Here is a 27,058-nt window from a genome sequence, read left to right as displayed (position 1 = left end):
ATGCCCCTGGCGGACTTTTACAGTACGCTGCCCAAGCCAGGTGAGGACGCTATGGAGTATTGGATTAGGCTTAATAAAACAGTGGAGGTGGCTGACGAATGCTTGAAGTGGCAGGGCCGTAGTATTGAAGAGCCAAGCCACGAGGTAAGCATGATGTTTATCAAACACTGTCCAGATCAGTCTCTTGCCAATGTTTTTAAGTTCAAGTCCGCAGGGAAATGGTCTGCTAGCGAGATCCAGGAGAGGCTTGATGAGCACATGCTGGAGAGGAAGTCCCGTGTTGCTGCAGGTGGACAACGTGAAGCAGGCGCGGTAGAGCGTAGGTTCCATTCACAGGTTCATGTCCCTGTAGTCGACATGGCTCCCGACTTGAACACGACCGTGCCGGTGGTGCTATCTCCCGTCCCGGCTCATGCGTCATCTCCTATACCATTTTGTGCAAGGTCTCCTACACCGTCTCCCGCACCTGTCTCTGGCGGTGATGATTATATGAGGAGTTTGGTGAGCTTGCTAGACCGTTTGGTCAAAATGCAGACTCAGGTTCCAGTTAGCGCTGCAGTCCGGACACCGACGCAGACTCAACCGCCAGCTAGCGCCGCAGGGCAGGTGTCAGACGCACCGCAGAGGTTGTGCAGGGTTTGTAAGTCTCCGGATCACTCCACATTTTCCCACTGCAGCCGGGAGAACCGATGTATAAACTGTTTGTCTCCTGGTCATTGGAAGAGGGACTGTCCTCACCCTCAGCCGCCCAACCAGCTCCGTTCTCAGCCTGGTGGAAGAGCTGGTCGTCAGTCTCGTCCGTTAAACTACTAAACCCACACCTAGAGAGGGATGGTGTGGGTAATGTAGATGTATCCCTCACTGATGTCTCCGACCTGGCTCACTTGTATGAAGACAAGTGTGCCAAAGCACCTCAGGGTTCGCGTATGGTCATTCAGGCGACACAGAGGATTCAGGCTTTCAGTGACTTGTTCTATGCTCCTGTTCTTGTCAACCAGAGTGTGCAGCTTAATGGCATGTTGGATACTGGCTCTATGTCATGCAGTATCAGTGAAAATGCAGTAGAGAAGCTCCGCTCTGGGGGTGTTTTACCTGAGAAGCAGCAGCCTGAAGAGAACATTGTCTTGATTGGCTGCGGTGGTCTGGAGACTAGGCCTGATGGTTTTTATGACCTCAACATGCAGCTTTATGGTGTTTCCTTTGTCATACCCACTCTGGTCGTGCCCGGTCAGCATGATGATCTGATAGTCGGCACAAACGTCATTAAACATGTGGCCCATGTACTCAAGAGTGGTACTGAGTACTGGGACATCGCGTCCAGACAGGAACATCCATCTAGTCCTGACGTTGAACAGTTCTTGTCCATGTTCACGAATGTAGAGCGCTGGAGGGGTGGTGCAGTTCCTGAGAAGATAGGTACTGTTAAGCTCACCCAGGCCGTGACACTCTTACCGAGGCACGAGCACTTAGTCTGGGGCAGACTTCCTGCTAAGGTGCCTATGTCAGCTGGAAGCACTGTTGTTGTGGAGTCGACAGACTCCAAGGCCATGCCACGCAGTGTCCTCGTAGGTCGACTTGTCACACCGCTCTGGGGTGATAGGTGGGTACCCATGACTGTTGTCAATCCATCTGACAAAGCCATCACACTGAAAAGGAACTGCAAGTTGGCTGATGTGTTTCCATGCTTGGCGATTGAGGACTTTAATGTTTTCCAGGGACTGCAATCAGTTGCAGGGAGGCATGAGTCCAACGCCACAGATAGTGCCTGTCCCCCTGTCCAGCCGGCTAGGAGTTTGTCAGAGCTCGGACTCAGTGACATTGACCTCAGCTCCTGTCAGGTTAGTGAGGCATGCAAGTCCCAGCTCACTCAGCTGCTCACCGAGTACCATGACATCTTCTCCAGGGACTCTCTGGACTGTGGCGAGGTCACAGGATACACACATCGCATCCATCTGGTGGATGAGCGCCCCTTTCGCTTGCCCTACAGGAGGGTTCCCCCAGCCCACTATCAGAAGTTGAGACAGGTTCTCACTGATATGGAGGAGAAAGGGATTATCCGGAAGTCCTCGAGCGCATACGCTTCACCGCTGGTTATGGTATGGAAGAAGGATGGCGGGCTTCGGATCTGCACTGATTTCAGATGGCTGAATGCTCGGACCTTGAAAGACGCTCATCCCTTGCCACACCAGTCGGACTGTCTTGCCGCGCTGGGTGGTAACTGCCTCTTTAGTACGATGGACCTCACCTCTGGCTTCTTCAACATCCCAATGCATGAAGATGACAAGAAGTACACTGCTTTCACGACTCCCCTTGGGTTGCATGAATACAATCGCATGCCACAGGGCCTTTGTAATAGCCCTGCAGCCTTCATGAGAATGATGATTGGGATCTTTGGGGATCTGAACTTCACGAAGCTTTTGTGCTATCTTGATGATCTTCTTGTCTTCGTGCCGTCAGAGGTTGAGGCTCTGTCGAGGCTCCGCACTGTGTTTCAGAGGTTGAGGGAGAACAACTTGAAACTGGCTCCGAAGAAGTGTCATCTGCTGCAGAAGCGGGTGCGGTTTTTGGGCCACGTGGTTGATGGCGGAGGTGTGTCTGTCGATCCCTCCAAAGTAGAGGTCATCTCCAACATGACAGTGCAGGATCTCATGGAAGGTGATGGGTGCACGCCTTCTGTTCGTAGGATCAAATCTTTCCTTGGTATGGTATTTTACTACCAGCATTTCCTCCCGAACTGCTCCTCCGTGGCTAAGCCCCTGTTCGCCCTTACAGCTGGACAAAAGAGGAGGGGGAGGTCAGCTAAGGATAAGAAGCCCCATGGCAGCTTCCGTAAGCTTACCTCCGCAGACTGGACGGTGGAATGTGGGGAAGCATTTGATCTGTTGAAGACGATGTTACTGGAGTGTGTGGTGCTTGCCCATCCAGACTTTGAGGTGCCTTTCATTTTGTCGGTCGATGCATCTTTGGACGGACTCGGCGCGGTGCTGTCTCAAGTGCCCCGAGGAGAGTCCAAGGCCAGACCTGTTGGTTTTGCAAGCAAGTCACTCTGCCTCACAGCGGAAGTATCCAGCTCATAGACTGGAGTTCATGGCGCTGAAGTGGAGTGTTTGTGAAAAGTTCAGCCACTGGCTGAAGGGTCAAAGCTTCACCGTTTGGACAGATAATAATCCGCTGACTTATCTCCTAACGAAGCCGAAGCTTGACGCGTGTGAGATCCGCTGGGTGTCTAAGTTGGCGTCTTACACTTTCGATCTCAAACACCTGCCAGGGAAGAAAAACGTGGTGGCGGATGCCTTGAGTCGCGACCCTTTTTCCAAGCCCGTCAGTCAGAGGCTACTTAGGGAGCCCTACCCGGCCCTTGTTCAGGAAGCCGACGGGGTTGAGGGGGACTCTGTGCAGGATGTTTTCAGACTCAGTTGCCAGTCCCAAACAGTGAGTAGTGCGCGATCTGGGTTTGCTTGTGATGCAGCTGAGGTCAGGGCTTTTTGTCAAGCCAAATGTGACTGGCCTGATGCATCAGTATTCACAGCACTCAGTTTGGTCCAGCACGTTCAGCATCTGTCGGGTGGTCAGGATACACTGCCAATGTTATCCACCGAGGAGCTCAGGTTGAGTCAGGAGCAGGACTCCTGCATCTCCAAGGTGTTGCCCTTTGTCGCTGTTCGGAAGCGGCCATCGAGACGTGAGAGGCATGGTGCTGACCAGAAGGTCCTCAGGCTGTTGAAACAGTGGGAGAAGTTGGAAGTCAATGATGGTGTCTTGTACAGGGTGACAAAGGACCCAGTGTCCAAGCAGAGGAGGTCTCAGTATGTTTTACCTCTGAGTCTGAAAGACAAGGCACTGTCTGGCATCCACGATCACGCTGGTCATCAGGGCCAGGACCGTACTCTCTCTCTTGCAAGGCAGCGTTTTTATTGGCCTGACATGGAGAGGGATATCAGAGCATATGTCAGATGCTGTCGGAGATGTGTGTTTGGGAAGACCCCAGAGCCAGCTGCTTGCGCGCCCCTGGAGAGCATTAAAACTTCCGCACCGATGCAGCTTGTGTGTATGGATTTCTGGTCCGCTGAGGACAGTAAGCAGCGGTCAGTCGATGTCTTAGTGGTTACTGACCACTTCACTAAGCTTGCTCACGCGTTCCCCTGCACCAATCAGACAGCGAAGCAGGTCGCCAAGAAACTCTGGGATCATGTATTCTGTGTTTACGGGTTTCCAGAGAGAATACATTCTGACCAGGGCACAAACTTTGAGAGTAACCTGATTGCAGAGCTTCTCAAGTTGGCGGGTGTAGCGAAGTCCCACACGACGGCTTACCATCCTATGGGTAATGGCGGGACAGAGCGGTTTAATCGCACGATGGGGAATATGCTCCGTTCCCTTCCGCTTCAGCAGAAGCAACAGTGGCCTCAGCAGATCCATTCTCTCACGCTCGCGTACAATGCCACTGTTCACGAGACCACGGGTTACGCGCCTTTCTTCCTGATGTATGGGCGTGTCCCAAGACTGCCGGTGGATGTTATGTTCAGGCAGGTTTTGCATGACCCTCACGTTGTTGATTATGACTCTTATGCTCAGTCTCTGCTTTCCTGTCTAAGGAGTGCAATGGAGATCGCTCAGAAGCACTCCACGGCTGAGCAGCAGCATCAGGCGCGACAGTACAACAGACACGCCAAGGGCACTGTCCTGTCTGTCGGGGATCGTGTTTTGGTTGCGAACCAGAGTGAGCGAGGGAAGAGAAAGTTGGCTGACAAATGGGAGAACGGAGTGTACACGGTTGTCGGTGTCAACCCCAATATCCACGTCTACAAGATTCAGGATGCAGAGGGGCACACCAGGGTGGTGCACAGGAACCGTTTGTTGGAGGTCAACTTCTTGCCCCTTCCTGAGTTAGATCAGGGTGAGGAGTCCAGTACAACCAGTCAGTTGTCTGACTGCGCAGAGTCCGATGAGGAGGACAGTGCAGATGTCCTGACGGTCTCAGGGGATGCAGTGGGGCTAGCAGTCTCATCACTTGGAGATTCGCCTAGATCTGAGTGGGCAGAAGCGGAAGAGTTCATTCCGTCTAGTCTGGTAGTCAGTCCTGTGGGGGCCACTGCTCAGTCTCCACCCAACACACACGCACCACACAACACACATGCACCACACATAGAGGCATCACACTCACTCGATGTTGGTGTTATATCTCACACTGATTCGCACACAGGGGCACCACCCTCACTCGATACAGATGTTGCAGCTCGCACTGTCTCACGCACACAAGTAGAGAGCGATGGTCGGGTTAGGACAGGCACAGGGAGGGTGGTGAGGTCAGTGAACAGGTTAATAGAATCTATGGCTCAGATGCCATTTCTACGGAGTGTGAGGGTTTGAACTTTGATGGAGGTTGGAGTCATTCAAACTAGTTTAATGTGAGTTATTAGGTGTCTATCAGACAGGGTTGTTTTGGGCCAAGTGCATGGTGTGGCGTATCAGGCGTCACATTGATCTAGGGGAATACTGAGACTTGATCAACCTCATTATTTTCTGAACCTCGTAACCGAGGTAGCTCCTAAGTTGACTGGAGGACTAGGTCCTTCTTTTCACTTGTGCCAGTAGTCAGTGATGGGCTTTTCCTTTCCTCTTTCTCTTTTTATCCTGCTGTCAGGATGTTGGTGAATTTCAGGAGGGGTGAATGTAACCAGGTTAAAATTAATGTTTTTATTTTATTTTGTTTGAGTATGAAATATCACCAAATCCTGTCTGTGTGCTGTTATTTGTGTTTACTACATTTTATTTTATGTCATTATTTACTTTTATGTATGTTTTCCAACGACCGTCATATACGTGTACTGTCGCTTTAAGAGAGAGGTCTTGTGGGTACACGGAAGAGGGAACGCGGGAGAGGCCATTTTTGTTTTGTGGGAGGAGTCTCAAGCAGCAATCGAGCCGAGCCACACGTGTTTCTTACCGTGGGACAGTTTTGCTGGTTGAGGAGAACGTAACCTTGAGTATCCCTGTAAGAAGATACTGCAAGCTGTGGGATAAAATACTTGTTTATCCTTTCTTACATCGGAGTCCCGTGGACGGTTTCTACTTCTAACGCACACGAGTGGAGTCCGGGCAGTGGTTGAACTTCGACCCCCACGTCCGTAAGAAACACCGCTCCCGCTGGAGGACTGGACGGTTGTCGAAGGGTTTGAAACCAAAATAAATGGCAAGGTGGGCCAAATAGAGTCCTGTGTGTACCCGCTCCTTCCTTGATCATGATGATGATGATGAGAGACTGAGGGCCCCCCACAACACCTGGGACCCCACCGAAAATAGAACACAACGCAGAGCTAACGATGAGAGTGACGGGCGTGCAGCAGGCTGACCAGCATAGAACAGCATAGGACTGCCCCCGTTACATCTCTTGGCTTTCTTTTGTCTGTCTGCCTGTCTGTCTCTCTCTCGTTTTATTGTTTCTCCTATTGTTCACAGCAATTGAGTTTGTATTGTGCAGCACAACTTGCATTGAATTTGAACTATAAAGTACAGTGGGAATTGAGTCTGATATGTATAATCTGGTGTTTACGAAGTTTTTTTTCTGCTGAGTTGGATGTGTGGATTTGATGATCACTTCAGATTATTGGCAATGATTTATCCTTATTTACATGTTCGAAATGAATCATCATTCGTTCATCCATTCCCTCCCACTCCGATATCGACTACACTCCAATAACACATGATCTACTGTCTCCAAATCTTGACATCCATCAGATCTAAGCAGTTTGGATAATGGATGGATGGATGGATGGAGTGTTGTGCTGAGTTTAAACCACTACAACCGATTCGTATATTCCCTCGCCCCATCTCCAGTATGGACGTGCAGTGGGGAAATTGTCTCCTTCCTCCTCAGTCTTCTTCTTCTTCTTCTTCTTCTTCTTCTTCACTTAGAATGTGGCAATGACGTGGCAGAATGACTGCCCCCACTGGTGTAAATTTGGTACGGACACTTGTGCGTAACCCCTCAATGGTGTGACCTTGTCTACGTTTAAAAAGTTGTCCTCAAAGGTCAGAGATGAGCAGTATTTCAATTAAATGTATTTAAAATACGTATTTCATTGCTTTTGAGTATTTCGTAATTCGTTTTTTTTCTGAACAGAAAAAAGATGTAATTTGCAACAAATACTTTTAAGAGCTTGTATTTGTGTATTTGAAATACATTATTTGATGTAATTTATTCTTAAATAAGACAAATTTTTACACCAAGGTTTAAACTGTAGGAAAAAAACTACAATTCGCCTATTCACCTAATCACAGTCTGGCTAAATGCAAGTGAATCACGTGACGTGTCCTGTAGGGTCCAGCAAACACTCATCGTGAACTACCGTAATTCATTCGTGTTCCTTGTGACCAATAGCTTGAGGAAAGAAGCTGCTTTGGCGTTTGCTGCAAATTTCCCTAGTATGTAATCAAAATCTGCTACTGCTTTCGGCTGCTCCCGTTAGGGGTCGCCACAGCGGATCATCTGTTTCCAATTCTTCCTGTCCTCTGCATCTTCCTCTGTCACAACAGCCACCTGCATGTCCTCCCTCACAACATCCATAAACCTCCTCTTTGGCCTTCCTCTTTTTCTCTTCCCTGGCAGCTCCATATTCAGCATCCTTCTCCCAATATACCCAGCATCTCTCCTCCACGCATGTCCAAGCCATCTCAGTCTTGCCTCTCTTGCTCCACACATGTCCAAGCCATCTCAATCTTGCCTCTCTTGCTTTGTCTCCAAACCGTCCAACCCGAGCGGTCCCTCCACTGGTCAACACAATTTTTCTTGCATGGGGTTTTTCAACGGATTCTGGCTAACTTCTGGGTGCTGAATCCAAATCTGGCATTAGTTTTTGCCTATCACATCAGGTTTTTGAACTATGAAAAATCATTATTTTTGAGAAAACAGCAATTTTACACTCGAAGTTAAAAAAACACTGTTGCATTAGAAGATCGATAGATGCAAAAATGATTACAATGAATAAATAAACACTCAGCCTAGCATGAAATGACTTAGGAAATTAATAGGGGTCATTTTTATCCCCACCAATATTGCCAGACTAGATGGTCAACTTTTGTAAAATCCTGAATAAGGAGCATACAGATAGCACAAAAACTTGATGTGATAGAACAAATCTGAGCTCAGATTTGGATTCAGCAGCCCAAAATTAGCCAAAAACAGTTTCCAAAGTCCATGCAAGAGAAAAAAAACTATATTTTTGTAGACCAGTGTTATAATCATTCCTAATCCTTCGTCACTCCCAATGAAAATCTTAGTATCTTCAACTCTGCCACCTCCAGCTCCGTCTCCTGTCTTTTCGTCAGTGCCACCGTCTCCAAACAATATAACATAGCTGGCACAACCATCTTGTAAATCTTTCCTTTAACTCCTGCTGTACCCTTCTGTCCCAATTTGTATCATTGGACAGAGGGACAGCCTTCAATGTTTGTCTCATCAAACATGGTCGACACCATATCTAAAGCCGCGGGAAGTATGAGCTCCTCTGCTATTGTGTGTGGTTTCTTGCACCGGGCAATTCTGTACGCGACTTTGACGCCATTGGTGCTGTAATGACCTACTTTTCACTCTCACAGATGATAACACCGTTTCTGAAGAATACTGAACACCACAGGTGCTTCGTTGTTCACTGATGTAGCTTTTACAAAGCAATGTTCCTGCGGACGGTATGCACCAACTCGAGTGGCTTATGGACGTGACTGGGGTGTAAGTATCTTCTTTATTTGTTTGGTCTCACTACCAGCTGCCAGTTTTCAGACATAAAACACACGCTGGTCTCTCCTTATCGCCCACCACATTCTCTGTGTGAACCCAAGAGCAAGATAGACGTCCTCATATTTTCTTAACTTGGTTTTTGGTTGATTACTGTCAGCAAAGCACATTGTCTTGTTTGTCTTGGAAGCATCACATGTCTTTTTTTCGGCTCTGTCAAATATCTCCGACGTCAAAACAGTAGTTCCGCACTACAGTTCACCCTGGTCAAGCCCCCCCCGCCACACCGGGTATTCCTTTTAGACGACTGCTGGAATAGGCTCCAGCATCCCCGCGACCCCAATTAGGCTAAGCGGCTTGGATAATGGATGGATGGAGGTTTTAAAGAGGTACTAAACACTTAAAAGTTTTTTTTCGGCTGTAAAATGGATGATATGACTGTACGGTGATGAAGCACATCAGTGCTGGTGTCAATACTGACGTTTCTTAGTAAATTTATAAAAATCGGCATTTCATGGGTTGAAAATGGCTCGAACAGTAGATGCTGTATCTACTGTTTAAAATCAGCCCCGAACCTTGCACGGCCATAGCTGACGTAGAATCGACCGGTTGGGATTTATCCGCGTAATGACAAAAAACCAACGACAAGTTATCGCCCTCCTATCAGAGAAGGGTCTACTTCCTCCAGCCTCGCCCTTGGGTGTGAAACCGCGCTCATTATCAAACATATCCTGATCAAGACTCATTATTCACAGAACTCGCTAACTCTGCGCCTTTATTACATTTTCTATCAACCGTTTGAATTTCTCGGCCACTTTTCAGCATTTTTCAAAAGTATGCAGTGCGTGGAGTGTGCAGTGTCAGTTAGACTCAGACCTGTTAGAGAAGTTACACTTTAAATTGTTTTGCATGCTACGGCTCTCTTTCTTTTATATTATATCAAATTGTCAAAATTCATGGCACAGTTCTCTTATTCCCTGATATCACAGCTTTAAATATACTTTCCGAGGCAAGCTTCGGTTATTATATAAGCAATTTCGGTAATTCATTCATCCACATTACCAGTCATTTTAATGTTAGGGTAGCTCATTCTCTGCATTATTCTTTATATTTGTCCCATTTTGTTCACTTCTCGTTGCACAGTTTTGGGGTTGCCAAAAAAACAAAAACAAACCCCCGTTTCACCACTTACTGTACTTACGTGAAGTATGTGACAAAGAAGCCTTTGAAAGGTGGAACGAGTAAACGGCACACTTTCGTCCGGATCCCAGATCAGGTTGAACGGCGGAGGAGAGAGGGCGCTGCAGGTCTGGTTTAACTCGCATTCATGAAAGGCAGCCAAATCAGCACAGTGCACGTCCCCGAGTGCAAGGAGTGTGCTAGGTAGCTAAGCTAACCGTCTACAGCTAGCAAACGTTTCGTTGTTTTTTTTGTTGTCTCTTTTTTTTTTTTTTTTACAGTGGAAAGGACACTCGCGTCTCTTACTAAACCACTGAGCTGAGAAGACTTGCATCTACAATAAGATGAAGAAGTGGACAGACTCGGGGTTCTTTTTTGTTTACCTCTTATTTATTATTCTCTGTTTGTCTTCAGCGTTCTATCTTCCGGGTTTAGCGCCGGTCAGTTTTTGTGAAGAGAGTAAAGGAGGGGATGCCTGCCAGGTAACTATTAAATGAAAGCGCTTCTTTCCGTCTGTCTCATGTCTGGCTCTTCTTCGTCCACTTATCATAGAAATGTAATGTTCATATTTTGCTGTAAACCAGGGTCCGTAATATTGCCAGCGAGCTAGCATTTTCTTCAGCTAGGCCTCGGCTATTACCTGGACCAGTTTTACCTGTTTCAAATGTAACGTTAGCTATTCAGTGCTTTACGGTTTTGGTGACATTGTCAAGGACATTTATTAACTATTTTTTCCCCATCGGCCTGACATCGGAGAGCTAGAAATGACAAACGTTAAGTCGTATAATCATGTTTGAACACTGCTTTGCTACCTGACGTCACCCAGGCAGGTCACAGTAAGTAGACGGAAATCATGGGATCTGTCAAAATCACACGCTCAATGGATAGAGAGATCCAGTTGACTTTTTTTTTGGTTTTTTGACTCGGAATAGGTTACCAATTGATCTTTGTTCCAAAATCGGCGTTAGCTCAACAACCATTTTGTGCAACAATTGAAAACCCATAGATGAATGTGAGTGCCTGCCTCTGGCCAGTCAAAACCAAACTTAGTAAATAGCTACCGTTTAGGTTTTGGCTGTCGGTAGGTTTTCAGTCATGCAGCTGCTGTACTTCAACGTTCTTACTGTGAATTGTATGCTTTGTCATATTGCAGACGAGCATCCAGCTGTTTGTAAATCGCTTGGATTCTGTAGAATCAGTTCTGCCCTACGAGTACGATGTGTGAGTGGTCTTTTTTCACAAATTTTTCAACTTGCCTGAATACCTCCTTTCTCTTATGCCTAATCTGAATACAAACACTTTATGCGGTTCTAATTATGAATGGTTTGTTATAGATTTGACTTTTGCAAAGATGCTGAAGAGAAAAGGCCATCTGAGAACCTTGGACAGGTACTGTTTGGTGAAAGAATTGAGACTTCACCATACAAGGTAAGAATCAAGATTACATTATTTGTCTCGAGGGAAATTTGTCTTGGCCATAAAGGCTGCCACATAAAAATAGATACATTATAGTGCAGTAACATACATAAAGTGCATAGCACAGAGAAGTGCCAACATAAAGTACATTCATATGCGTGCAACACATCCCCTCATTTCACACCCGCCATGATTTTAAGAGATTCACTGATAGAGGGATGAAAGAGGTTTTTTTTAACCTGTTCAGTTATCTTTTCCTGTATTTAATTGAAACCCTGTAGCCATCTACCTGATGGGGGCAGCTTGTATTCTGAATACAGGACATGAGAGGGGTCAGTGATAATTTTCCTAGCCTGTTTAGCTGTTGTCTTCTCAAAGAACATTTGGAGAGAGGGATGCTCCCTCACCCCCATCACTTTCATTGCTGTGTGGACCAGTCTGTTTATTTATGATTTTAACTTAACTGATATGTTGCTGAAATTCCATAATGTAATATACTGTGTATCACAACATGATGAAATAACATCATTACCTTCTGTCAACCCCAAACACCCCGAGTCTGCGAAAAGTAGAGTCACCGTTGGATCCTAGTACATACAGAACTTACATGGACATTCCAAGACAGATCACAGGCAATATGTACACCTAAGTATTTGAAAGACTGAACCTGGGTAATGCAGTTGTTAGGGATCAGTAGTGGAGAATGATCCCCCTGATGTCCTGGATCAAAAATAATTTCTTCTGTTTTTTTATTGTTTACAATGAGATGATGACACCACCGCTCAAACTTGTCTATCTCTAAACTAAAGCCAGAAATGCCAGTGTCTGTATCCATAAGTCCCAAGATGGCAGTGTCATCAGAAAACTTGACAACAAAATGCTGGGATGTCTGCTTGTGCAATCATTTGTATATAATGTAAACAGAATGGGAGAACTCACACATCCTTGAGCAACGCCTGTATTAATGGCTTTAGAATCAGATAATGGCTGATTCACTCGCACCTGCTGGGTCCTGTTGGTCAAAAAGGAGTGAGACCATCTGATGCTGTATGGGTTAACAGACATTTGTCTGAGCTTACCGAGAAGGATGAGTGGCTGCAGGGTATTAAAAAGCAGAGCTGAAGTCTACAAACAGCAGTCTGACATAAGCTTTGGGATTTTCAAGGTGTTGCAAAATAAATCCTACTAGAGGATCAAACTTTTTTTTTGATGTTTTATCCTCTGAGCAGGAGAATTTTGATTTCATTGTTTCCTGTATTATCACAACCACCCAGTTCGTGTTATATACTGTTTTGTAGGTATGTGGCATTTATTTGCTTTTTCTACCTTATTCAGTTCAACTTCAATCAAGAGGTGAAATGCAAACCTGTTTGCACAAAATCCTACAAGAAGGGCAATCAGGAGGATGCAGCAAAACTGGATTTCCTCAAGAGAGGAATGTTGCTGAACTATCAGCACCACTGGTGAGCAAAGCCCTAATACTACCTTTCATTTATTGCGATAGTTATGGAGCATTTATCTCTGACAACCTTAAAGAAAAATCTATTGTATTCACAGACTCGTCTACAGACACGCAAACACTTCAATTTTATTTATCGATCAGTTTGCCCAGTTTTAAAAGGGTATTTTTTCAGGATCATTGACAACATGCCAGTGACATGGTGCTATGATGTGGAGGATAGTCAGAAGTACTGCAACCCGGGCTTTCCCATTGGCTGCCTTGTTACCTCAGATGGCCGAGCTAAAGACACATGTGTTATCAATGTGAGTGGGAATCTCTGTATTTAGCAGTCTCCAATCTTCTGCCATTGACAACCATAGCTTACCATCATTGGCGTGCATTCCAAGTCAGTACTTGCAGTCTTTAGGAGAATGCTCCTACTCATGTTCTCTTGAGGAACATGAAATTCATGAGCACAGAGAGCAGGGTATTAAATTCTTGCAATGCACTGTCTGCTTGTGGTCATGCTTTGGTTTAAGACACAAAGGTATTCACTTTCCCAGCTGATGATATTGTTGACAAATGTGCCTGTTCTTCTCTAGCAGAACAGTGTTTCTTTGTGCTACATTCTTGGACATACTGAGATTCTTTGGACTAATTTTTCTCACTGAACTGTCACCGCCAGATGCATTGTCAATCTATCATGGCTGGAAAACTTATTTTTGGGATCTTAATACATCCTCCACTCTCTGTCCTTTGTGTTCATTCACTTTGAAATCATACTAGAGCTGTTAGATATTCTGTTGAAAACATCATGTAAGGACACAGAACAATCTTGATGCATGCCCAATAATCAAGGTTAGGAAATCCCAGAAAGTTGAATCAGTTCATCTGGACACAAAGTTTAGTGGGAGAAATGTTTCATCACTCATCTAAGTGACTTTGTCAGTCTCAGCTGAATGTATCTCACCGCAATTTGCATATGAAACTGATCGCTGGTTTTGGTCGTTATGCAACTGTGCTGTTTATAAGGTTGAGGACACCTGCAGTCAATTGAGACTGACGAAGTCACTTAGATGAGTGAAACGTTTCTCCCATTAATTTTTTTTTTGCTTCCCCCCCTTTTTCTCGCCAATTGTATCCGGCCAATTACCCCACTCTTCCAAGCCGTCCCAGTCGCTGATCCGGTGGGGGCTGCAGACTACCACATGCCTCCTCCGATACATGTGGAATCGCCAACTGCTTCTTTTCACCTGGCAGTGAGGAGTTTCGCCAGGTGGACGTAACACATGGGAGGATCCCGCTATTCCCCCCAGTCCCCCCCTTGAACAGGCACCCCAACCAACCACAGGAAGCGTTAGTGCAGCAACCAGGACACATACCCACATCTGGCTTCCCACCCACAGACACGGCCAACTGTATCTGTAGGGACACCCGACCAAGCCGGAGGTAACGCGGGGTTGTCCCACAAAACCTTGTGTTCAGATGAACTGATTCAACTTTTTGGGACATATCAAACATATGTGTATTTTGCAATTTTTCCGTTCAACCAGACACTGTACCAGACAATTTCACTTAATCTGGCACACAACCGGAGAGGAGGGAACCACTTAGTGAAATCAGATGAGTGTTTGGTTGGGATGGAAACCTGCAAATATACGGCTCACAATGTTTGGAGGTCACCAGCAAAATGTTAAAATATAAAGAGGATCCTTGGCTATGTTTTTTATCTTACTGTAATTAAAGTCAGTTTAAAATCCCAGATGAACAATTTCACTTCATTGTGAAAGTTTTTTCACTGTAAAGTTATTGCAAAATAATTATTGAAGCATAGTTTTACTGGATTCAGGAAACTCCATTACATCTGGAATAGTTATTTTACTAATAATAATGTGGCTAATACCATACAGATACAGTTTGATGCTGACATGCTTATGGCATGAATAAATTGGCATTCAAACTGAGGGGCCAATATGTATTACGTAATGAAGGGAAAGATAAATGTCACCATAAATAAATTTTAACTAACCAACTGTACCTTGAAGAATGTGAGTGTCTAAAATGAAACTGAAAAGAGAATATTTTTTAGTCGGAGTTCAATAAGAAGAACACATTCTACGTCTTCAACCATGTGGACATTAAGATCACTTACCACAGTGGAGCAACAGAGGGATGGAAAGGGGCTCGGCTGGTGGCTGCCACTTTAGAGCCAAAGAGGTACACAAGTGGGCTGGAAAGGGTTAAGATTGTGGCATTTGTCATTAAATCATGTTGGTATTTAAGTCATAATTTCTTTGAGCTGTCGCAGCTAAATTACATCACACCAACCAAATTTCAAAGTTGGAAATGTGTACATTTGGGTAATTGTGTACTAAGGAGTTGGTGAACTTTGCCCATTGCAGTATCAAACATGTGGACGAGAAAAACCCAACTTGTGAGGGAGTCAGCCCCATGGAGATTCCTGGGGAATTTGAAAATGAAGTGACCGTAACTTACACTTACTCTGTCACCTTTGAGGTAGGCCTCCGCACGACATGCATATAATATTTTTAATATGTAATTGTGAGTTTCAAGAATGCACAACCTTGAGAGTGACTGACTTGAAACATTGACGATGTACACTTTGACGTCTTTTCTTTCACAGCAAAATAATTCCATCAAATGGGCATCTAGGTGGGACTACATCCTGGTTTCCATGCCCCATACCAACATCCAATGGTTTAGGTATGGATTGATCCTTCATATAAAGGTTGCTTCTCTGTTCATACTCTCTGCTTCCTGATACTTATTAACTGGTGCTAAGTTTTGTCTTGTGTGTTTTGTTTTGTTTTTCCTCCCCAGCATAATGAACTCTTTGGTCATTGTCCTCTTCCTTTCTGGCATGGTAGCCATGATCATGCTCAGAACTCTGCACAAGGACATTGCCAGATACAACCAGGTGGACCAGGTAAAGGCATGCACACTGTACAAGCATAGAGCTCTCCATCAGTTGCTGCTCACACCAGGCACATACTTTGGCAGAGACATGCAAACAATGTAAATTATATCAATTAGGAACGGAGTGTATCACAAGCAGATACAATTAGAATTTCATTATTTGCTGATGTATTCACACCAAAGAGCTGTGTTCTAGCTTGCATAGCAACAATCCCATATAAATGAGCCGTTCAAAAAAGTTACCATCTGTAACAGACAATTTATTTGTATGGAATGACTGTCAGCAAAGAGTAAATGTTTTTACAGCACACCTTGCATTCTAAATATTTTGTGATATTTCACAGGCCGACTCGATAAAGATTTCATCGGCCCTAGGAAAAACCTCAGTGTCATATGTAAGCTTATCAAAGGCCAGTTTTGACTCACAGTATGGGTGGTTTAACACTAGAACAATCAAGGCGGTCATTTTGACCGTTTTGGATTTTCAATGTTTAATAACTTGGTGAAGAAAAAAAAGATACAGACCTGCCGCTCCCTGAATGCCCCTAAAATTGTCTGTATTTGCATCAAAATTAGTTTAAGATCAATTTTACAAACAAAGTTATGATAAGATCTGCCTAAAACGACCATGACCGGTCAAAATGACCATGCGTAATTTGCGTGTCTTGACGCGCATCGTGTTACTATTTATGACGCGTGTTGGTCGCTTCATTTCCTTCGTGACGTTCATTGCTGTGTCCTAGAAACACACTAACATTCTCCAGTGCAGAGTAATAGTCTAAACTTGATTTTTGATTATTTTCATGTCTGGGTACAGACATGGACATGGTACAGACGCACCATGACTACCACCAAGGCGTTGCAGTATTTACAGGCGTTGGACAGCAGCGATTTTAAATTGTTTGAAAAATAATATTAAAGTTGTTAAAATGTTAATTTTGGTGTCAGTTATTTCTTATCAGACATACTAACATATACAATGCATTAATATCTCAATTGGGTATTTATCTTGACAGAATATAGAGTTTAAAAACTGCTGGTCATTTTGACCGCCCATGGTCGTTCTAGTAGTTTATAAGTTCCAGTTGTTGTTTGGGACTGTTTTAATGGTTATTTTCGGGGGGGGTTTTTTCTTTTTTTTTTTTTTTTACATTTCATGTACTATAGGCCTTGTAACGTTTGTTAGATTAGCAATATGTGTTTTCCGTTTTGTTTTTCAGGTAATATTTGCACTTTTTCAATTTTGCTAGTCAAGTTTGACCATGTCTCTCTGAAGTTTAAATAGTTTTAAAATAGTATTAAAGTTGTTAAAATTTTAATTTTGGTGTCAATCGTTTCCTAGCAGAAATACTAACATAAGCAATGCATTAATATCTCATTTGGGCATTTATCTTGACAGAGTATAGAATTTAAAAACCAGCGGTCATTTTGACCACCTGTGGTCGTTTTAGGTAGGAGTAAAATCCTGGTCGTTCTAGTGTTAAATCAGATGTTTTGGTTTGGTGGGGGATTTTTTTTGGAAGTGGCTGCAGTAGAATAAGTGGGGGATCATTTGTCTTGTGCAAATCAGCTACATTCTCATGATTGGGTGAAATTACTATTTCCATATCTTACAGCCTTTCATTAAGCAGAGTTCTTTCACTCACCTTGTTTTGATTAGTTAGTAGGTGTCTGATTACAAGGTATTACTCCCTGCTTGGTGACTGACAAACCTCTTACTTGGTCATTATATGCAAAATGTCAAGTGGTTACTTGATTGTGATTGGTAATGCATCCCTTTCTGCTCCCCCAGGAGGATGCCCAGGAAGAGTCAGGCTGGAAACAGGTTCACGGAGATGTGTTCCGCCCCCCCAGGAAGGGCATGTTGTTGTCCGTGTTCCTGGGACAAGGCACCCAGATCTTCATTATGACCTTCATCACACTCTGTAAGGGATGTTATACATGTAAAAACTAAACAATGCTTCTGTGGTTCACTCAGCAACAGTATACAGAATATATCTTGCAGAGCAAGAGTAGCAGTGAATCACTTTGAGCAGTGATTGCCTGACTTATTAAAATACATTTCTTTGTTACCAAGTCCAAGTTGCTTCTCCTTACCTCATGTCATTTATAGAGAAAAGTAGAGAATGATATGGGCAAACTGAAATTAAGAGTCACCCAATGTATTCTCAGCCATTATTCTACAAGTTTAGAAATGCAATCAGCATATCTCAAATACTTGTTACAGTGACATTACCAGTTTGGTTAGTAAGCCTATTTCAGGCTCTGTAACACACCTTAAGGTGCGAAAAGAAAACATTTTACTTTTGACAAAGATTAAGTGGGTGATGGACAAAAGATGGTGGTCAGGATTAGGATTTTGCCAGAGATGCTGCTTCCTTCTGTTTATATGTTCAACGCACACATGGTTCAACTTCACAGTTGAGTCTTTTGTAATATAACATAAGAGGTGAATATCGAAATGCACAATTTTAAAATTGGAAAGCTGCTAACATTTTGATTGTAATGGAAGCTGCATTTGCTGGTAATGTATTGGGGGGGTGTGCACTGTTGCTTTTAATGAATTCTGTGACATCACACTTCACTTTGTTTAAGCAAAGTAGGCTGTAAAAATTGCTGAAAATTTTGTTAAAATGAAATGCATTCAGAAAGAGCAAATATGGCTATTGCCAGATATGTGTTTTTGCCACGTGCACTTGATTTAATAACTTTTATTAGTCCATAATTAAATCTTTATCTTTAGGGTGAAAGATGAAACTCAAACTACCGTTGCTGCAATCAAGCCTCCGATTTGATTTGACATGACATATTAAATTAAGCTAGAGGTAAATTAACCTGCCATATTTTTGGTTAGCCATGGAGTATGTCAATATAGATTCTGAGCTGTCTCAGCCCTTATTATGTGCAGCAGAACCAAAAAAAACAAAACATAATTTCAAGCTTAACCCAGCTGGTTTTCTCCCAAATCCTACATCCTAGGATGCTCTCTAGCTCCATGTACTGTGTTGTCATGGTAACAAACATCCCATTAGCCAAAACAAGGCAGCATAGCGCTTGTCAGCCAACAACCTATCACAGAGAGGGGTATATACTGATTCAAAACAAGGCTGGAGATGAGCTAGACACAACTGGGGGAACTTCCAAAATTTACTTAACAGTATTACCCAGACAACACAATTATGAAAGCGAATAAATGCTCCTATATTTAATGTTTGTACATGTTCAAGACTCTTTTAGAAGTTTCTAGTCTAAAGGTAACTGGCTGTGAGAGTACCTAAAAAAAGCGATGGGGGGGGTGTCACTGTTTGTTTCTTGACATAATTTGTCAATCTGTACTGTTGTGTGAATGACTGAACTAATGGCTTGTTGTCTTGCACTACAGTCCTGGCCTGTCTGGGTTTCCTGTCCCCAGCCAACCGAGGCGCTCTGATGACCTGTGCTGTGGTCCTCTGGGTTTTGCTGGGAACCCCTGCTGGCTACGTGTCCGCACGCCTATACAAAAGTAAGTGCAGATTGAAAAAGTTTTAGCGCAGTTGGTCTTGGTATGATACAACATATTCTAACTCATGTTTCTGTTTTGGTTTCTCAGCTTTCGGAGGTGAGAAATGGAAGACCAATGTTCTGCTGACAGCCCTCTTGTGCCCTGGGTAGGTTAGCTTAGGTTTCATCCAACATATAGTCATGTATATATATGCAACCTGAAGTACTGGAGTTGATGATCCCATCCTGTATCTGTTTCCTCCTTGCCTCTGGTGTTGCCTTACCTTTTCTCCTCTGTATCCTCAATTTCTGTCTTACCTCCCCCCACAGAATTGTGTTTGCTGACTTCTTCCTGATGAACCTGATTCTTTGGGTGGAGGGCTCCTCGGCAGCAATCCCCTTTGGCACTCTTGTGGCCATTTTGGCTCTGTGGTTTGGGATCTCTGTGCCCCTAACCTTCATCGGTGCCTATTTTGGATTCAAGAAGCCTGTGAGTTAACCAATTCATGCTGTAAAGATTTTACTGTAAAAATTTTCTGTACCTCGTTATGCGTTTTGGGCTGGAGGTTAAGGCAACCTCATTCATGGCTATTCTGGGGTCATAGTAAGATTGTAAGACCAAAGCTCAGACCTGATTTTTGGTTGCAAAAGTGATAAGGGAACTGAAGCCTTTTCTATGGTAGCATTCATTATCAACTCTATATGAGAGTGTCAGCTAAATGCCCAAAATATAAAAAAATTAATTCAGATAAAATGAACCTGATAGGAAGTCTATGAAAAGTTTAGAAAATCATTCAATTGAGGCTTAACACACCCTCAAAATGGCTATATTTCATCCCTGTCTCTCTCTTCCCCCTGTCCATTTGCAGGCTATGGAGCAACCAGTGCGAACCAACCAGATCCCCCGTCAGATTCCAGAGCAGTCATTCTTTACCAAACCCATCCCTGGCATCATCATGGGGGGCATCTTGCCCTTCGGTTGCATCTTCATCCAGCTTTTCTTCATCCTTAACAGCATTTGGTAAAGAACACAGGCATACTGAATTCTAATGAATGCCATCTCTCTTGAATGAAAAGGTTTTGCAGGCCACACTCCTAGGCTATTTATATGTATGTCCCGCCCACATCAACAGCTTGCACTTCCAGCAGCAAAGCTTATTTGGGCTCAGCATTACATTGTTCCTTGTCAAAGACCTGTTTTTTATGGTTTTGCGTTTTAGGTCTCACCAAATGTACTACATGTTTGGGTTCCTGTTCCTGGTTTTCATTATTCTGCTCATCACCTGCTCTGAAGCCACAATCCTTCTTTGTTATTTCCACCTGTGCGCTGAGGTACCAGAATGTTTTTCTTGAGAACTGCCTTAGGGTGCTACAGTTTTAGCAGCGTATATGTGAAATAAATGAAGTTTCAGATATTGCTGTCAAACAAAAAACCTTGCATTCTGTAATCTTTTGAGAAATGGATAAAAAAAAATCATTGGGCTCATTAACAGCTGTGCACTCCTCTTATGCTGAGGAAAGAATGTGACAATCAAGTAATTTTATCTGGTTTTCACAAAGAAAAAGCAGTATACAAAACAAGCCCCTCACTGTTGCTTTTTATGCAAGTGGAGTGCTTTGTTTAACTTAAGATCCAAACTGGTGATGACTGTTAAGGATTACCTCTAAATCGCCAGTTTTGGTTTTTATTTCTATAGCATTATAGAGCCCTACAGCTGAGGATCATTATTACCCCATGTCTTGTTTCTGATTTTCATGTTCATGTCAGTCTTCCCTGGTATTCGAAAAGAACTCATTGAATCCTGACACATGTTTTTTATGCAACATGTCTAGGACTACCACTGGTGGTGGCGCTCCTTCCTGACCAGCGGCTTCACAGCAGTCTATCTGTTTATCTATGCCGTCCATTACTTCTTTTCCAAGCTGCAGATCATTGGGGCAGCAAGCACCATCCTCTACTTTGGCTACACCATGATCATGGTTCTCATCTTTTTCCTCTTCACGGGTGAGTCCTTAAAAGCAAAATGTCACACCAGTGGGTTTGGCGGCAGTGGCACTCCCACACATGTATCTTTGTATAACAACGAATCAATCATGTCGTCCTATGATAGGTTGCTGCTCTTTTGTTAAAGGAATTAACATTGTGTTATGGTACACAAATGTCATAGATTCAAAATCTGTTCTCCCAACAGATTAATCCCCCATTTTTATTTTTATTTTTTTGTAAGATGACCACTGAAGAAGTAATACAATAGATGATTTTGTGACAGGTGTAGTTGCTAGTTATAAGAAACTAAAGGTATGCAGGTGTGACGCACAACTGTTTGTCTTTGAGGCATGGCAAAATGCATGCATCACTTAAACATTTATTGTGAAGATACAGGATCCTCATCCTGTTCCTTTGACATCGATTCCTTTTGAGGGCACCTGTACTATTGAGCAACATTTATTTGCTCGTTCTTTTCACAAAGCCTTCCCCTTTATATTTGCTTTGCTTTTGTTAAGGAAGCACTCTGTCAAATAATGCTAGGGAGATTTTGCAATGGACCCACTTGTACTGTTGCACTGTTGCCCTCAAAGTATTTTGTTATTTTAATGTAAATAAGATTTTTTTTTGAAGACCCAAGACAATTTTACCAAAGTCTTCAGGACCCTGTTTTGTTTTCCCTAGGTTAGATTTATCTCTGCAGATTTATTTGGAACAATTTGAATCAGCTATGCTTTTACTTTGAACATGATTCAGCTTAGTTTTATCTGATTTGTTCTGCTTGTGTCCATAATAAGACACAAGTGTAAATGTCACTTATTACCATTGACGATGATCTGATGTATGCCCAGGATCCCTTACCATGGCTGTTATGGCAATTTGTCCTTGCTGACCTTTAAAATCTAGCTGCATAATTCTGGATATGCTTTCGTATCTAGTGCAAAAACGTTATCAAAGGGCTCAGATGAACCACACATTCCCCCAATATGTGTTCTGCAGAAAAGATGGACACAGGTTGACATGGTAACAGCACTCACTGGCCTTGTCCAGCCTCGCTTGCACACCCACGCTGATGCTACTAAGGGATGTGTAAGGGGAAGGGATAATGCGCAGATTCAGATTACAGGCAAACAAAAGCTCAAGGCTCCCTGATTATGTCTTCCAGAGACATAACATAGCAACATCTTTTCAGATGATAACTCTTCACTGGTGTTACCCTGTCATAAGACCTGATAGTGAAGTCCATAAGCTTGGCTCATTACTGCAGCACTATCAGACATTATCTTAAAAAGAGGGTATAAGGAGCATTGGGATCAGCTATTGGAAAATCATCCCGAGGATTCAAGGAGAAGCTTTTTAGTTTCTCCCCTTACTCCTAGTTTTGATCATAAATAATCCTTGAAATGCCCCCATTTCCTTTTTTATTTTTAGAAATAAGTCTTTATTTTGTGCATCTCCCTCTCATCCCCTCTCCCATCTTGATCAGATCTTGGGGAGTGCTGTATGGCTTCCACAGAGCTGTGGTATAGGACTTTCTTATCTAGATTAATTCATCCTCTCCCAAGAATTTGACCAATTAAAATGTTATCTGCCTTCTCCCCAGAGAGGAACTCAGGCAAATATTCTCCCTCCAGACTTCCTCCCCCTGACAAAATGAAGCCCTGGTGCTTTTGCAAACTTGTGGATTCAAATTGCCATTCTCTCACCACCCCTGTCAAGATAAATTTATCAGGCATTTAGATGATGAGAATTGGTATCGGTGTGATGGCAAGCAGGTTGTAAGATTTGATGCTCATGTGTTTTTCTACATTTTATTCCTGAGCTGTATGAGACCTGCACAGCTGGTTGTGAAAATCCCCAGTTAGTCGTGCAAGGTCCAGATTTTTTTAACATTTTTTTTTGTTCTGTTTTTTTGTATTTACATTTGTCCTTCATGTGACCCTGTCATTTCTTTTCCTTTCTCCTCAGGTACTATTGGCTTCTTTGCCTGCTTCTGGTTTGTAAATAAAATCTACAGTGTGGTCAAGGTGGACTAACAGGCAGAGGAAGAGACTGACCCTTTGCTCTCCAACTACTGGCCTTCTCGGTTTTGGTTTTGAGAGGAAACGGTCTGAAAGGACTCTTGACTAAAACCTTTGCTAATCTCGTAAAAGATCTGAAGAGCACAGCCGTCCTCTTTGTGCTTGAAACCTATGTGGCTTTTGTTTTTCACTTATTTCATGTACACTGTCAACCAGTAATTAGCTTTGATATGAATGGCACCTTGAACATGCAAGGAGAGTTCCAAAGATCTGACTGCCATAGTGGGCTGCTTGTTTTGGTGGATTTAAAACAGCAGATTTTAAGTTACTTTTTTTCATTTTCTTTTTTTTTCTTTTCTTTTTTTTTTAAAGAAAACAAATTCTTTATCTTGCCTGTATCTCCATTTGTCCTTTTTTTAAATTTCTTTTTCACTTCCTCAGCTGTAATGATGAAATCTGTATATAGATACTGAAGAATGTCACCTTTATGGAACTGTCCTTTAAAGAAAATACATGGTATTTTATGTTTGTTGGGGGTAAAGACAGGGGCTTTAGATTCTTTGCAGTCAGCAGCCTGTATTGTAGTTATTTCAGACATGTTATAAAAATTAACCATGATATCATAATACATGTCCATTCTCTTATTTAATGGCTACATTTCCGTTTGCTTGAAGAATGCTCAACTCGGTTATAAAGCACATCTATATTAGGCTACTCTACATGTAAGCTGTTTGCTTGATGACATACCCCGTTTATTTGCCACTAAAGATATTCTCACTACATTCACCAAAATGGCGACCATGAATTCCTTGATTAAAGGTACCATTCACAGAGATGCACACTTTTAGATGTTATTAAATGGTTTACTGAACTGCAACAACATAACATACTGCTGCGTTTGCTTCTAGCAGTGTGGAGTCATCACCCAAGGTGATAACATTTTTACAAATAATAAATGCATTTAATTAATTGGAAAGAAATGCCTCATTTGTTTTTTTCCGAGCTGTTACACTGAACTCAAGTGATGAGCCACAAACGAGGCTGCGGTTCGGTGACTCGACGACAGCCAAGAGATTTTGCTAGGCGTGAATCAAAGCTTCTTATTGGGTTACCGCTTATATAAAACAGCTGTAATACACCACAGATTAAAAATAGTTTGTGAAATCTAACTTTTAACCCCCCCCCCCACGTTTTCACCCCAATTGTATCTGGCCAATTACCCCACTCTTCTGAGCCGTCCCAGTCGCTGCTCCACCCCCTCTGCCGATCTGGGGAGGTGCTGCAGACCACCACATGCCTCCTTCGAATACATGTGGAGTCGCCAGCCTCTTGTTTTCACCTGACAGTGAGGAGTTTCGTCAGGGGGACGCAGCGCGTGGGAGGATCACACTATTCCCCCTAGTTGCCTCTCCCCCCTGAACAGGCGCCCCGATGTACCAGAAGAGGCGCTAGTGTAGCCACCAGGACACACCCACATCCGGCTTCCCACCTGCAGACACGGCCAATTGTGTCTGCAGGGACGCCCGACCAAGCCGGAGGTAACGGGGATTCTAACCTGCAAGCCCCATGTTGGTAGGCAATGGAATAGACCGCTACACTACCCGGACGCCTAACTTTTAACATCTAGCCTAATAGTTTGGAGTAAGCCATCATGGTTGCTAATTTTCCAACATTATCATCTAAACAGCTACGAGGTCAAACCTTTTTATCTACTTGAAATTGCACAGACATACCTCAGCCAGACCAACAATCTGTTCTCTTAAGAACCTGTTGATCTACAACCATGCGGTATGCGCCGACTTTGACTCCATCGCACACAATGTCGATCATATCTCAACTTCTATGATGCGGATCAGTGAAATTAGTAAATAGATTTAAAAAAACCCCCACAAGACTTGAATACAACACATACTTTTATTAATGACCCATCGCCACACAATTTTTTGACATTTGATGATGAAAAATGAAATATAAAAACAATAATACTCACAAAAATATGTGGTCTTGAATCATTTCTTTTTTTTCCTGTTTGATCATATATTTTTTTTCTGTATAACAAAGAAAATAATTGATGGTTTTTGGAGTTGATACATGCCTTCCCATTACATAGCTTGATTGTCAACAACGACACTATAATGTATGCTTCTTGTGACTGCTGGATAAATCTTATGCTCCAATCAATGTGCTTAATACAAACCATATTAATACTCTAGTGCTGCTTTTCAGTTGCCATTCAGCTGTGTCCTATGCTGTTGCATTCCCTCTGCCCACCTTCTGTTTCTGTCTATCGCCACGTTAGAAAGGGCTGCACTGCCCACTCTCCTTTAAATAAGACACAATCGCACAATGTTGTTATGCATCAATAAGAACTTGCAGCAACAATTTATATACACAATTTCTTCAGTGTGTTGAATTTCTGTGTGAAGAACTTTGCAGGACTGCATTGGACCTAAACTCCCATTAGTCAGGAGTCATGGTTGGCACACAAACATAGAATATATAGCCTCTCCATGGCTTTTTTTTAAGCAAAACACATTCCAATAAAAAAATATCATGAGGTATCTTTAGAAAGCTGTTCTCCTGTGTTCTGTGCATTCTCGTGGCATTTAGAAAGCATCCTACCGCATGCAGACTACATACATGGTATATTAGCAGTGCCCCCAGATGTTCAACATAGAACACCACGTTCTCCACACACATCAATTTTCAGTGAGTGTTAGGTAACACCGACAGGCGGCTAAGCTTCCTCGTGGAAGGGTTACCATTGTAGAGGCAACAGATGCTGAATGAGGATATACAATGGCAGAGTCAAGTAAGGGAAATTTTACATTTTGTGAAACAAATTGTGAAGGAAAATGTGCATGTCACACTTCCCTTGCGTGGATGGAGGGGACAATTTTCTCATGCTGGGGAAGTGGCAGTCCCAATTAATGTCTACAACCATCAGTCATCCAAAAGGTGCTCTGAAACGGAACTACCAAGACAGTGACAGATACTTACAAATAATCTTGGCCAAGCTACGGGCGTGTACATCTCTTTACATCAATAACCTGAGTTTATTAGCTGCAGAGGCCGCTTAATTGTACTGACACAAGGACTGTAAATCCCATGCCTCAATCCCATGCCTCGAAGCAGCATCAGTGAGAGCACTAATTGATCAAATACACATGTTGGGAGGTGGAGAAGAGATAGCTGTGCAGATACTGCAAATCAATAACTTCGCAGAAGCCACTGTGGCCCACACCTAAATCAATCTGCTGAGAATACTTATTGTTCTGATCCCACATTACAATTTGTACCTCCACACATCAAGAGCAAGTTCAGGCCTATTGCACAAAGAGAGTTAGTGGCAGGACTTAAAATGGTTGACCTCAGATTCTGAATACCCCTGTGCCTTCACTTACCTTCTGTCTCAGGTATATAAGTGAAAATAAAAAGTAATGAAATGTGTGCTCCATTACTTTGGTCCCTCATACCTTTAATACATATCTAAATGCCCATAATGGCGTAATGTAACAGTCAAATACTTGTATGGCATTGGCACGACTTTCAAATAAGTAATACTGTTTTGTATAGTCCAAAAATGACAGCTTTTCCAACTAAAAAATGTACTAATCAAATGAATTCTCAAAAAAAAAAAAACAACTAAAAAGCCAATGATTTTCTACATTTGAAACAGTACATCAACATGTTTAGAATCTTAGCCAAATCTTTTATGAATTCACAATGCAAAAAATAGCTGGGCCGATAAGTTTATTTGACAGATATCGTTGATACTCTAGTTCTATAAAAGAACATCAGCATGAATAACACCGTTGTCAAAAAGGCATATTTGCTCAGGTGGGATTATGATGAATGAAAAG

General features: G+C 43.0%; 1 protein-coding gene across 2 annotated transcripts; it reads left to right on the top strand.

Annotated features, from left to right (window-relative positions):
• Window positions 1-9,981: 9,981 nt before the first annotated feature.
• Window positions 9,982-23,562, top strand: LOC130113675 (transmembrane 9 superfamily member 2). Of its 2 annotated transcripts, XM_056281256.1 has the most exons (18): window positions 9,982-10,395; window positions 11,067-11,134; window positions 11,248-11,341; window positions 12,665-12,792; window positions 12,964-13,093; window positions 14,860-14,987; window positions 15,173-15,287; window positions 15,415-15,494; window positions 15,612-15,717; window positions 16,052-16,102; window positions 17,500-17,632; window positions 19,090-19,209; window positions 19,297-19,354; window positions 19,518-19,677; window positions 20,057-20,208; window positions 20,408-20,519; window positions 21,021-21,192; window positions 23,143-23,562. In XM_056281256.1, exons 1-18 carry the CDS (start codon window positions 10,258-10,260, stop codon window positions 23,208-23,210), a joined length of 2,013 nt encoding a protein of 670 aa, XP_056137231.1. In that variant the 5' UTR covers window positions 9,982-10,257; the 3' UTR covers window positions 23,211-23,562. The 2 variants fall into 2 exon arrangements, with proteins under 2 accessions (XP_056137231.1, XP_056137240.1); XM_056281265.1 differs by lacking the exon at window positions 16,052-16,102.
• The last annotated feature ends 3,496 nt before the right edge of the window (window positions 23,563-27,058 follow it).

This window comes from Lampris incognitus, chromosome 1 (genome assembly GCF_029633865.1).
Source record: "Lampris incognitus isolate fLamInc1 chromosome 1, fLamInc1.hap2, whole genome shotgun sequence".
NCBI classification, from domain to species: Eukaryota; Metazoa; Chordata; class Actinopteri; order Lampriformes; family Lampridae; genus Lampris; species Lampris incognitus.
This window is presented reverse-complemented; position numbering and strand designations above follow the sequence as displayed.